Source organism: Genypterus blacodes, unplaced genomic scaffold (assembly GCF_046128005.1).
Source record: "Genypterus blacodes isolate CSIRO-AG114 ecotype Tasmania unplaced genomic scaffold, CSIRO-AGI_Gbla_v1 ptg000022l_1, whole genome shotgun sequence".
Classification (NCBI taxonomy): Eukaryota; Metazoa; Chordata; class Actinopteri; order Ophidiiformes; family Ophidiidae; genus Genypterus; species Genypterus blacodes.
In genome coordinates, this window is record NW_027466835.1 from 2,975,259 (window position 1) to 2,988,204 (window position 12,946).

The window sequence follows — 12,946 nt, forward strand, 5'->3', positions numbered from 1 at the left end:
ATTTGGTTCCCTACTTGAAATACTTTATTTAACTACATAGTCATTATAAATAATTATCATTATATAATTACATTTACACTTACTCAGCCAATTTGAGTTTTCTCTGCTATTCTTCTTCTGCTGTTTAATTCAATGTAATGTTTCACTTCTAAGCTGGAAGTTCACGTTGGATGTGCATTTCTCTGCTAATCCTGAGTGCACCTCCTTACATTGAGGTCATTAATGTCCATGGGGATGGGGTGGGATTCATGTAATTGATTTACAATCAATACTATAATATTACAAAAATGAGAGAGAGAGAGAAAAATAATAACAAATCATTTATTTCAAACACAAATGGCAGACGGGTATCAGACGAAAACTAATTAGCGTCAGAACATGTAAACAAATATGAATTTATGTCTTTATTTTGACTAAGAAATTATTCAGAAACTGATATCTTACCAATAAAATACACATTTTTATAAATCTTGCCAAAAATAGGATTTTTGTCTTCTATTAGGTCCCTTTGCATCAAAAGATCAATTATTGAAAGTACTGGCATTTTTACTTGCATTTGACTAATAAAATAGATATTTCTCATGACCCTGGACACAAACATAAATGTCTCATATTCTTCCCTCACTTGAAAAAATAATTTAAATGTACAGATATTATCTTTTTGGATGAATTGCACTTTAAAAATTAGAAAATAAGAGGAGGTCATACCAGTGCAACAGTAACATATAACCTTTTCTGTCTCACATGTACACACACACACACACAGCTTAAGCTAAATGTAAGTGTCAGTCCATCATTATATTACATTAAAATGAAACAAAATCCCCAAATAAGCTTAATGTGCATGTTACCATAACATGTGGATTTGTACTAAAATGATATAAAACAGAATATTTGATCATATTTTGATACTCCTTCACTTGGTGTAGGGACAAAACCTCTGACCTTGAACTTAGTAACTTACAGGTCAGGCTGATGGTTCTGCAAGTAGCCTGGATATAAACTACATTTCTTCGTGATGAATTTTGTCCACAATTTTGCACTGTATTGAAGATCCTTCTCCTCCAACATTAAAGTCATAGACCTTCCAGTATATCCAGAGATGCCTATAGTGAATAACTGGCCAGTCTGATGTGCTTCTTCATATCATTTGTCAGTCTTTTGAACTGCTTAGTGTGTGACAGCCTGTGAAAACCCATGTGACCATGGGCATCTCTGCACATGTACAAACATACATCACTCCAAATAAATTAATATTATCTTACACAATAATGTAACAAAATGCCATCTCAGAAAGAAACAAAACTATTATTGACTAGTTCATTAATATTTTAGGCTGCCTACTGACTTTAACAGTTATTAGAGACAACAGAGGCTTTCCTTGAAGATTCTAAATGTCTCTGGTCATTTCAGTATGGACCATTTGATCTGCTCCTTGGCTGACTGCAGCACCTGAAATTCACAAAAAAAGCAAAAATATAGCACACAAAATATCACACCATAGAATTAATTTGAACATAAAAGCTAACACACTTTTTAAAAATTATTTTATGTTTTGTTTAGAGTCAAGTGCAGTGATTTACATTCAAACTCTCATAAAAAATACACTTGTTCAGATTTGTAATACCAGTGTTCAACCATTAGGTGGCATACAGAGCACAAAGTTAAACAACTGAGTGGAGTTCAGTTTACGCCTATAGCACATTCTCTTCTATTCTACTCTATAGAACCTGTCACCAGTCTATCACACAGGCAAACTAGTTTCTTATCTATCTATCTATCTATCTATCTATCTATCTATCTATCTATCTATCTATCTATCTATCTATCTATCTATCTATCTATCTATCTATCTATCTATCTATCTATCTATCTATCTACCTACCGACCTAAATGTTTTGTTTTTGGATACTATATTTCTTTACTTCTAAAATAAACTATATGAACAAGGTCTGTTGACCATTGTTCTTAGGAATATGTTATGGGTGTTATTAAAAAGGAAAAGTATTACTGAATTCTATTGGTGTGGGTTGAATGCAATCAGCCTGTGAAAATGTATTTCAGTCATATAGATAACTGACTGCTGAGGAGTTATATTATATTATATTATATTATATTATATTATATTTTATATAATGCTAAAGTATATGCAATGGTATTCAGTGCTACATTGATCTCTTTTATTAGTTGATTGAACAGGGGCAGTGCACAGTGTAATGCAGTGTAAAGGTGCTAGCAGACACTTACATTAGTGGTCAGAGCCAGTTTCTCTGTGATGTGCTATGAGGGTTAAAGTGAGAGTTAATGGGGTTAAAGTGAGTAAGCATAACTGCACAGACAAAATTATAGTGCATGTGAGCACATAATCATGTCTGTGCAGTAATTAGTATTTGCAAACAAACAGGAAGAAAAATCAAATGGAAGCATTTGGTAAAGGAAGTAATTGGTTAATATACAATAAAATAAGTCTCTAGCTTTGCAGCTCAACTATTTGTGCTGCATGATGCATTAGAGCTGAACCCAAGCCATCTAATCGCTTAACATGCAGAGTGGGTTAATAAGTTAGCATGGAGCCGTTAGTTGAATTAGAGATCCTTGTGCTAATTTGCAAAAACCAACATATATCGAATTAGTATCACATGTTGCAAGGTTGCAGGTTAGAGGTGATAGGTAGGGCTGAGGTGAAGGAGGTGAAATATGAGGGGGAGGATGTTACGGTAGGGTCGGCAAGAAAAGGTAGAAATGTCCTCTGGGCGCTTTGCTCTATCTAGTATCAAACATCGCTCACAAATACATTTTAAAAAACATCTTAAATTAGCCTATAATGTCAGAGGTGTTTGTGTGCTTGTGTGTGTGTGTCACCTGGGCCACGCTCTGTTCTGATAAGGGGCTCTCATCCGCCTGTAAACATACAAGCAATCATTTCAAATACTGAGGAAACAAACATATATTGTTGATGTTGATGGGTCTTAAACACAATTAGATGCTGGAGTTGAGCACATTCAAAATACAAATCTGCAATATTTCTGCTATAAAAAGGCAGCTGGGAGGTTAAAGGTTCATTGATGAGTCATATTAGTAGGTCTGAAAGTTTCATCACAGGCCACATACACACATGCACACACTCAGTGTATTCAGGGACAACAGCACTAATCATTCAGTTTGATGTTTTTGTTCATTTATCTTTACTTAATTTAGTTTAATGTCATCCTGTGTCTTACCTTTGACTCCACAATGTTAAGAATTTATTGACACCAGTTCACTGTTATAGTTACTGTTCACTGCTGCTCCAGGAGAGAGACTCACACAAATGAGACAGTGATGTATTGTGCTTATATCATTCTCTCTCTCTCTCTCTTTCGTCCTCTCTCGTCTTGCCTGTTATTTCCTAATGCATGACTGTTTGTGTTTACTGCTCTTCATGCTTTATTGGACTTTTGTATAATCCCATGGGAAGTTCCTATTGCACACCCAGCCATTCCTGGAGATGGAATCTCTCTTGGAATCGCTTCTCCCTACGTATCTACCTTTTTTCCTTATACATGAAGGTTTCCTCGTCTTCCTAGAGAGCTTTTACCCAAATTTGATCAAAACTGTCGCTCATTGCTGTGACAGACAGACAGACAGACAGACAGACGGCAGCGATTACAACACACCCACTAAGCTGCATTCACATGTTGAGATCAGGCATATAATACACAGTGGGTACAATTCTGTCGTTTCCATGTGTGTGGTTTGCCCCACAGCAAGAAAGCAGAGGTTTGAAATCCCTGCTGACATCAAATTTAAAGTTGTCAATATTTGTTTCGCCCTGCTTAACAGATGCACTCTAATGACTCCAAAGCCCTTCTTTGATGAATACATTATTATTATTATTATTATTTCAGTAATATATGCATGAGGTAGGTCAAAAGGTCAGGATGAGCTCTAAAACAGTGAACCCCCCACCGTGATACTGTGCCGACAGATGCACAGTGTTAATTCCCTCTCTGAGAAACTCTATTAAATGTGAGAGCATTATTTTAATAGATCTCCTTTAATTACTAAGTTTGAAAGTTGTTCACACACTTCTTCTCACCGCTCCTTGCTCTTGAAATGGGTGTCCTGTTGCCTAGAAACAGCATCCGTGCTCAACTTTGCCTCCTCAACAATCTAACTGTGCTGATTGTTTTCAAATGTCTGTTCTGACTCAAAAGGCCTCACACTGTAAATCAAATTACTTTCCTATGTTGGTAAACACAGTTGATTAGTTAAGCTTGTAGCAGAGAGGATTTTTCTGTGCCCCTTTGTGCTCGCATTCCTCCTTTTTACTCAGATTTTTAGACTAAATCAGATCAGATTACTGCAAATACTGCAAACCCCAATCCGATTGCCGATCTATAGTTGGTAGATCCTGATCGGTATTGCTGTCTTCCTGTTAGCTGGGACTTTATTAGTTGTTGCTAGTTGTTAAAGGGTGACATTGAAAACACTATCAATCAACAGGTGATTTCACCATGTAGTCACCATTTGTTCCCCCATCCATCCTTTTTCTCTTTGCTGTCTCTGTTTCTTCGTTCGTTCGTTCGTTCGTTCGTTCGTTCGTTCGTTCATTCGTTCGTTTGTTCGTTCGTTCGTTCGTTCGTTCGTTCGTTCGTTCGTTCGTTCGTTCGTTCGTTCTCTGTCTCTCACCCTCTGTCTGGCTGTGTGTCTTACAGCAATTGGCTCCTTTCTGTTCGACTATCTATAGTACCAGTGATGTAATCAAACAGGACAAAGCCATAGGCCGGCTCGGACATTAGCTGACATCATTCAGATGAGTACAGTGAGAGAGGCAGAGAGAGAAGGAAAAACAGAAAAGAGGAGACAAGAGGAAAAAAAACAAGGAACACTTTGAGAAATTCCAGTATGTGAGACAGCGAACAACAGTGAACCAATCTGTAGCTATGTAACCAATCTGTCGGTTTCTGTAGCTCAAGTATATCTTATATAATTAATAAATTTGGGTGTGGCTTACCCTATAGTTGACCTTCTGTAAGACCTGCTGGGGATCACTCTCCAGGATCACACTGGAAATGGGATAAAGTAACCAGTTAAAGACAAGCGACTCAATCACTGCCCAGGTTTATATGTTGAAAATCAAAACAATAAATATAAAAAAATAATTCTAAAATATTGCCCAAGCACCACTGGTTGGACTCTGATGCAGAATTGTGGATCCCACTGCATGATTTGACTGCCTAACTGTTGTCAACCAAGACAATTCCAAACAGTAAAATATAATGCAGTTGTAGTAGTAGTGTGTGTAGGGTAACCATGGAAATGGCAGCATCATTTTTGTATTTAAGTTCAAGTTGTGGCAACGTAAGCTTGTTGTGTGTTGGCGTATGTGAGTAAACGATCACAGAGGTGTGCATCAAGTTGAGAGAAGTTGCTTGTGTCGTTGGTCCCATCAACCTTTACACAATGATGTTCACAACAGCAGTATAAAATTGGTAGTGGAACCAAACTACCACTGATGGTTATATCTATGCTGCTATGGTTGGTCAGCCTTAGAGATTTGAATTAAGAAAATTTAACAAATGCACATACATAGAGCATATTTAATAGCTGTAAACATAACAATGTCCCCTTCCATCTCTCTTACCCTCCATCAATGATTTCATCTACAACCAAGAAAACTCCGTCCATATTGTCTAGTAAACACCTCCGCTCCACGTTTTTCCTGCGGGACAAATATAGAAGGAACATCTAATGTTGAAAATGCCAAGTCCAGCTGAACACACCTAGTTATACAGCAAAGAGCCTGCTTTATCAATCAGTCAATCAATCAATATGAGGTTAAAGTCCGCTTCCTTTTTAGGTCATGACTCCACAGAGAAATGGTTCAAATCAAATGCAGAGATGGTTAATGCGTGTGTGTGTGTGTGTGTGTGTGTGTGTGTTTTGCCCTGGAAGCCAAATTACTTTTGGTGATAATGAACAACCTTTGCTAAATTCTAACCAATGTAACCAACTGCTAAAAATCTCTATTTCTTCACAATAAGGATTCAAACTTAAGTTGACATTTCAATTTCAAATCTAATTGAACTTGTAAACTGATATAGAAGCATTTGGTAAAAGAAAGGCCTATACATCATATAATAGGATCTCTCAATGTCTCTCTGTCACACTGTCTCTCTGCATGAGTGCTGCATCGGTTTCCATAGCAACCATTTCATCGGCTGTTGGCTGTTTGGCTGATTCAGTTACTCAGCAATATGGGATACACATAGACACACACATTGAAAACATATATAGAAAATATATAAGTAGTATTTGTTCATTGTTATGCAGCTCCATTGTTGAAATGAACATAGTATTCAATATAGAGACTCGTTGCCCCTGACAAAGGCTTTACTGATAGTGACAGTGTGGCACCACATGCAGGTCAAATGAAGCTCTATTTGATGGTGCATGTGCATGGATAAAAACGGAGCTGAACTGCATCGCCCCACACACTCATAGATTTGCACTGATTTTGCTATTTTGTGCTTTTGAGGTCTACTTGTGGTTGGGTGTATTTTAATGGAGTGCACACCAGAGTGCAACCACAGACTGAGTCAGCTCTAAATTGGGTTGTTGGATTGTACCAAAGTATGGGGGGTGGGGGGGAGTATGAAGAGGGGCTCTAGTTAAGTTTGGCTTTTGGTGTGTTATTGTCAGTTCATAATCTATTTAAATTTATCCTGCCCTGCCGTGTAGAGGGGAAGCGTGAGGGCCACAGGTTGCGCAAAATCCTCCAAATATGCAAAATCTGCTAATCCTGTGACCTTGGAGGAAAGGTGGAGGAAAGGTTGGATGAGCCGCTGTATTCACCTCAGTACTACCAGCGGTCATACCTGTTTGTAAGGGTTCTTCACCTAAAACCTTACATTTGGTGTCTACACTGCACATAAAATCTCACACTTTCCAGTTCAATTCTGCTCATTTACATCATCATCATCACAAATGTCAACATAGGTCAATAGTAAATGGCAAATACTATTTTTAATTTGTCATTTGTCACAAAACAAATGACAAAAACTTAATAACTGTCGACCATTTATGACTTGTTACTAATTGAATAACAAGTCATAAATGGTCGACTTTAAGGACATTGAACAGATGTGAAGTTGTTATAGACATCAAGTTTGCATCCCGTTGCTCTTTAGAGGGACAATTTGATAATGGAGAGAGAATGCAGACGTCACATTGAGCGGTCAGGAAGAAAACACACAACTTTAACAAACATACATTAGACTCATTAGACTGATATCAAGTATGATCCTGGACAGACGACATACCTGAGGATCTGACTGAGGGAGTCAAACAGGCAGGTCAGCACTGACATCAGCATCAGCTGGAGCGAGAATAAGACAATAACAATTTTACTAGAATAAATGTTGATGAATGAATGAAAAAAATGAATAGCATGGTTGCACATGATGCTGCAGTTGGATGGGTGTGTTTAGGATCAATATACGTATAATCATACAATATCACAGAAGTATTACAGAGATAAAAGGCTGCATCTTGTGCCTGAGCTAATGCAGTATAGTCATTTTTGTCTTTTGGCCACATTCAGCATCCATGTCTTCTTAATATTGTAGTTTAAATCGCTGTCATGTAGTGTAAATATATGTTCATCTCATCCACCTTAAAGACTGCTGGAGGTAACGGTTCCTCCTTTCATGTCTGCCACCAGAAACAACACCTCTACCTACACCAAAGCCCATTCTCTGATCTGTCTGTTCAAATGGGTTTGTTTTTAGAATCATTTAAATAAATGTCACCGTACCTCATTCTCCTGTGCACTGCCCACCACGTAGAGAAATAGATCTATACTGCTCTTATAAACAATGGTCAATCCCTCAAGGAAAGCGATCTCATCTAGAAGGACAGAATGAGACAGAGAGAGTCGTAAGCTCAAAAATAATACCTGCCAAAGGGACAAATATCTGCACAAAACGTCAAGCAGTAATAGCTGAGAGAGATGATTAAAGAAGGCGGACATCTGTGTTTAATTATATGACTGAGTGAGATGAACATGAGGATGATAATGAGAGAGGAAGCGAGGATACAGCAAAGCTGAGAGGATTCAACAAAAGACAAGGAGGAATGAAGGATACATATATGTATACCGTACAAACATACTGTATGTTATTATAATATGATACCATTATACCAATATATCACATACAACATGTGTCAATGTGTGACAGTATTTGTCATGCAAACTGAACACATGATACAGTAAAACAAGAAGAAGATGAGGGAGATGCTTCAGTAATTCAATGCAATCAATTTATTATGGCCGGTCATTTGATTTCAAAATGTCTGTGGAGGTTCTCAGTCATCCAGGTCATGGTATCCAAGGAAAGTTCATCCTAGGCAACTGGACTTGCTAGTAAAGGTTTAAAAACCAAATTATTGCTTAGTGCCCACCCTTTGTAAGGAATGTGTATCAGTAGAACAATGGATTTGTAATACAACTGACACTGGAGGTGTGAGTGTGTCGACTACAATAAACAGGGAGGAAGACACAGAGCAGACACCAGAATGGACATACACATCAGGCAAGAGAGCCCAGAGATTCACTTACTATCTGCTTTGTGTGTCTTGTTAAAAACATTCCTCTCAAAGTTCTTCTGTTCCTTTATGGAGGAGTAAAGCTCAGGATCATAGTACTGAAACACACAGATTGTCTTGTAAGCCACCAGTCAACAGAATAGTAAAAAGGTTTGCAATATTTGTTTGTGCTTAATGTTTTGATTGCCTCCAATATTTTCAACTTGATGAAACAAATACAAATTAATCCTATTAATAATTAGACGGGAAGCATACAATGTTATCAACCAGCCCTGTATTTCACTGAAACCATTGCGATCAAAACAACACAATAATCTGAAATGTATTGCTGTACTGACATTTGCATTTATTTATTTATCTATGATACAATAAGGAAGATAAAAACAGGATTGTGATGTCAATGCTGATTGTTAAAATGTATTTGAGCACCTCTTTCATTTTATTTTTTATGATAAAGAATAGAATATACAGGTGCATGCCAGGGGATCACAACATAAATATAAATCTCATGTTAAGCGTCACACAAAAGGTTATACATAAATCAAATGTTTTAAGGGCTGTTAGATAAATGGATTTGCCTTCTGAATAACAACAAAATCAGGTTCATGATAAAAGTACAAGAGCAGAGCAGGGGACCTGAATCTTCAGATATAAGGCCAATGAGTTAGATCTGTGTTTCAACAGATTCAATGTTGGGCCTCCAGATAACATCCCTGCCACCTGTCCTGCTCCTCCTATACACCTTGTAGTGACTAGTGCCAAGTGCCACAGCCTTCTGCCCTCTGCAGCACACAATCTTCAAAGACTGTGACCATCTAAGACTGCAGCATATGAAATGAGTCTATAGTGATAGTGGTTTGGACATCAAGGTGGCCTCTAGATACCTCCATGGGGAGGAATTCCAGGTATGTCCTACAGGGAGGAGACCACAGGACAAACCCATAATACACTGGAGGGATTATACAAACCATCTGGCCTCAAAACGTCTTAGGATCCCCCAGGAGGAGCGGGGACAAGGGAGACAGACAGCTGGGCTACTTTGCTTAGTGTCTAATCTGATGTGGCATAAGGGGGCAAGTAAACTCATCATTTACACAAAGCTGATTTAGGTTTAAGCACAAGGTAATATACATAAAACTAATTTGTATTATCACTGTGACGCTAAATGTGGATGAATGCCAATAATGTGTATAGTTACCGGCATGATTTACAAGCCAGTGATAACACACCCAAAGCAGCAGTGTGAGTCAAGAGGATAAGGCAAGAGGAGACACATGGCTGCTTGCTCTGGTTCGCTGCTACCAAGCGGCCGCAGTACTTTCAAATCCCTCCTTGCATGCAACTACATTACTATATAAATAAATAATAAAATAACAAAACTTAAATTTGTTGGAATCACACGTCATGAGCAAATGTTAGGTGTGTGTTTAACCTACCTTTGACAGCAGTCTGTTTCCATCATTATCAAGAATGAAAACAGCTTTCACTGTGTACAGAGATGGTTCCTGGAAAAACAAATACAAATCCAATCAACAGCTGTACAGTATGATCCGCCGTACTGACATTGAGAATGAGTCATCACAGAGATTCCGATATGACATTTACAGTGATATTTGAGACCAGCGTTTTTAGAAATTCTTTCCCCAAAAATATTGTTTGAGTGTGTGACTGAAGGCTAAAACTAAAAAAGCGTGGGAATGGTCCAATATAGGATGGATGGATACACAAGTATGCCATAGTCATGAAATGATCTGTTCTCTCTCCATCTCTTCTGAAGCTGAGATGATTTTTAGAGCCGGGACAAAGTTCTGTTATGCACTGACTCGCATAGATACACAGTCAGAGTGTATCACAGAACTTTGACCAGGCACTCACAGCATCCAGTGATGAGAAGGATGAAGACATGATGATGATGATGATGATGATGATGATGATGATGATGATGATGACAAAAATAGTATCTCAGGTGAGAACACTGACATCTCTCATCTGATATTATAGATCTAGAAAGGCTGATGCATTTTGCAGTTTATGATAAAAATAATAATATAAATTTTTTTTAACAATTTACATCTCATTTCTTATTGATCTGCTTGTGAAAGTATAATCTAAATTACTGAGTTGTGATCTCAACATCATCAGACTTCAGCCATATTAAGTTAATGGTGAGTTTAATTTTTGAATGCGTGGTGTGACGAAGCGTCCTGTGTGAGCTGCAGGTTTCTACCTGGTAGTCCAAGTTGCCAGGAACCTTGGAGAGCAGGTGAAAGCAATTAACTGCAGGGCAGGAAAGAAAACCTGCTGGGTTGGGGCTCATGTGAGACTGGATTGGAGACCCCTGATTTATAAGTTTAGAACAAGAATGTCCTGTGTTCAAATCTGACTGGAGCCTTACTGTGTGGAGCTTGAATGCGCTGCGTTTCCTTTAGGTGCTCCAGTTTCCTCCAATTTTACAAAAACTTTCTTTTCACTAGCTGTTGAGTGGGGTTGCATCATCTGTCCAAAGGTACACCCCTACTCACCCACTGACCCCACCCTCTGGTGACCCTGCACAGGAGAGGCAGGTATGGATCGATGGTTGATTGCAGAAATACAAGAATACAGCACAAATGTACATATGAGGCTGATAAAACTTGTTGGCCAACATTCTTGCTAGCCATCCAATTTATCTTAGTGCCAAATGCAGAACAGTCAGACACCAGATCCCTGGATCTGCCCTGTCCTCAGGGGTAGCAGCACTTTACATAATGTGACAACAGAAACTCTGAACAAAACACACACCTGATCACTCATTCAGCCATTCTGGTTGAGTTATGCCTCAACTTTGAATGTGTTGCAACTGAGAGATATTACAATCAAACCATCAAATGTAAATATCACCTTGACACTTCTACACAGTAAAAAGTGGACTTTTTGAATTATTACATAAAAGTACATTTTGACAAGTGTCTGTGATACATGTATCATGTAGCTATTGTGTATATTACACGTAATAGTAATGTATGGATACCACCAATGGCCACATTTTGAAAAGATATATGTTCATTTTGTGATCGTTGAATTTAAAGCCAGAGAAGACAAAATATACAGACAGTGTTAAACTGATGTAATGGTTTTGGCAGCTGTCTAAACATTGAATTCAAAAAAGTATTCACCATACTTGTGCAAAGGACAGCAGGAGAAAGACAGAGGAAGAGAGAGGACAAGACAGAGACAACTGAGGGACTGAGACCAAAGGGATCAGACAAAAACAGAACAGAATGAAGTGTATATACTTTGAGTGTATTAATGCTGGATAAAGACAGTGGCGAAAGCCTGAGTGGAAAATAATGAGATGGAGCCTGAAGAAAAACGATCATAAAAGTTATAAACCGGTTAGAGTCTGAGCGAGAAATCTAAATAGAGAGAGAGAGAAGTAGTGCACATACAAAAGTGGGGGAAGAGAGAGAGACAGAGTGAGTGAGTGTGAGAGAGAGAGAGAGAGAGAGAGAGAGAGAGAGAGAGAGAGAGAGAGAGAGAGAGAGAGAGCGAGAGAGAGAGAGAGAACGGTGGACGTGGCACCTACTCTGCTCTACACGTCAACCGAACTGTTCGCATATTACTGTTTACAACTCGATATGTGAACACTTATGTCTACTTTAATAACTGCAGGGCTCAGATTAAAACAGCATTTCCCTTCTTCTGATGAGTGATCCACGCACGAAATAAAGCGTTGACTGACTGTCCTGTTGCGCTCTGTGGAAGTCTGCGTGGATCGCTGCTGTAAGTAAAGCAGCGCAGAGGATCCTTTAAAACAGACTTCATGTAATATATAAGTAAGTTATCACACCCGAAACAAAATAGACACTTTGTACTTATTTTATATCCAGGGACAGAAAACTGCATTTGTGGCTGCGTGTGAAACAGTGAGCAGGCCTGTGCGTCCATAGTAAAATAACATGACGGCCACACTCAGCAATCACATACAAACATATGCATTCAATACGGAATAATCGCTGCTTGTCATTCCTGATCGTTGGCAGCAACAGTTAGCCCCCATTATAACCCAGCACCTAAAGTCCAATGATACAACAGATGTCATCCACGCTGAAACCTTAATAGAAGAAAAACCAGCAAAAAACACCGACACCAACTGACACAGTTCTCCTTGGGCACACACACAGCGTGTCTGAAGTGCATTTCCACACCCCGGTGAAACACCAGAGACGCTCACCGGAGTCGTGGTGTCCATGGCTGCTCCTGCTTCTCCTGCTGCTCCTGCTGCTGCTGCTGCCGCCGTGCTCGCTCGGCCGCTCTCTCGCTCGGTGTGTTGACGTGGACAGCTCTGAGCTGTCATTCCCACCTCACATACGGCTCT

At 38.8% G+C, this 12,946-nt stretch overlaps 1 protein-coding gene across 2 annotated transcripts; it reads right to left on the bottom strand.

Moving 5' to 3' along the window:
• Window positions 1-389: 389 nt before the first annotated feature.
• copz2 (COPI coat complex subunit zeta 2) lies at window positions 390-12,946 on the bottom strand. 2 transcript variants are annotated; one of them, XM_076142864.1, is made up of 10 exons: window positions 12,803-12,946; window positions 10,026-10,094; window positions 8,603-8,687; window positions 7,799-7,890; window positions 7,305-7,360; window positions 5,627-5,704; window positions 4,997-5,048; window positions 2,863-2,901; window positions 2,248-2,280; window positions 390-1,452 (listed from the first exon to the last, which is right to left on the bottom strand). In XM_076142864.1, the coding sequence occupies exons 1-10, from the start codon at window positions 12,923-12,925 to the stop codon at window positions 1,405-1,407; spliced, it is 675 nt and encodes a 224-aa protein (XP_075998979.1). In that variant the 5' UTR covers window positions 12,926-12,946; the 3' UTR covers window positions 390-1,404. The 2 variants fall into 2 exon arrangements, with proteins under 2 accessions (XP_075998979.1, XP_075998981.1); XM_076142866.1 differs by lacking the exon at window positions 2,248-2,280.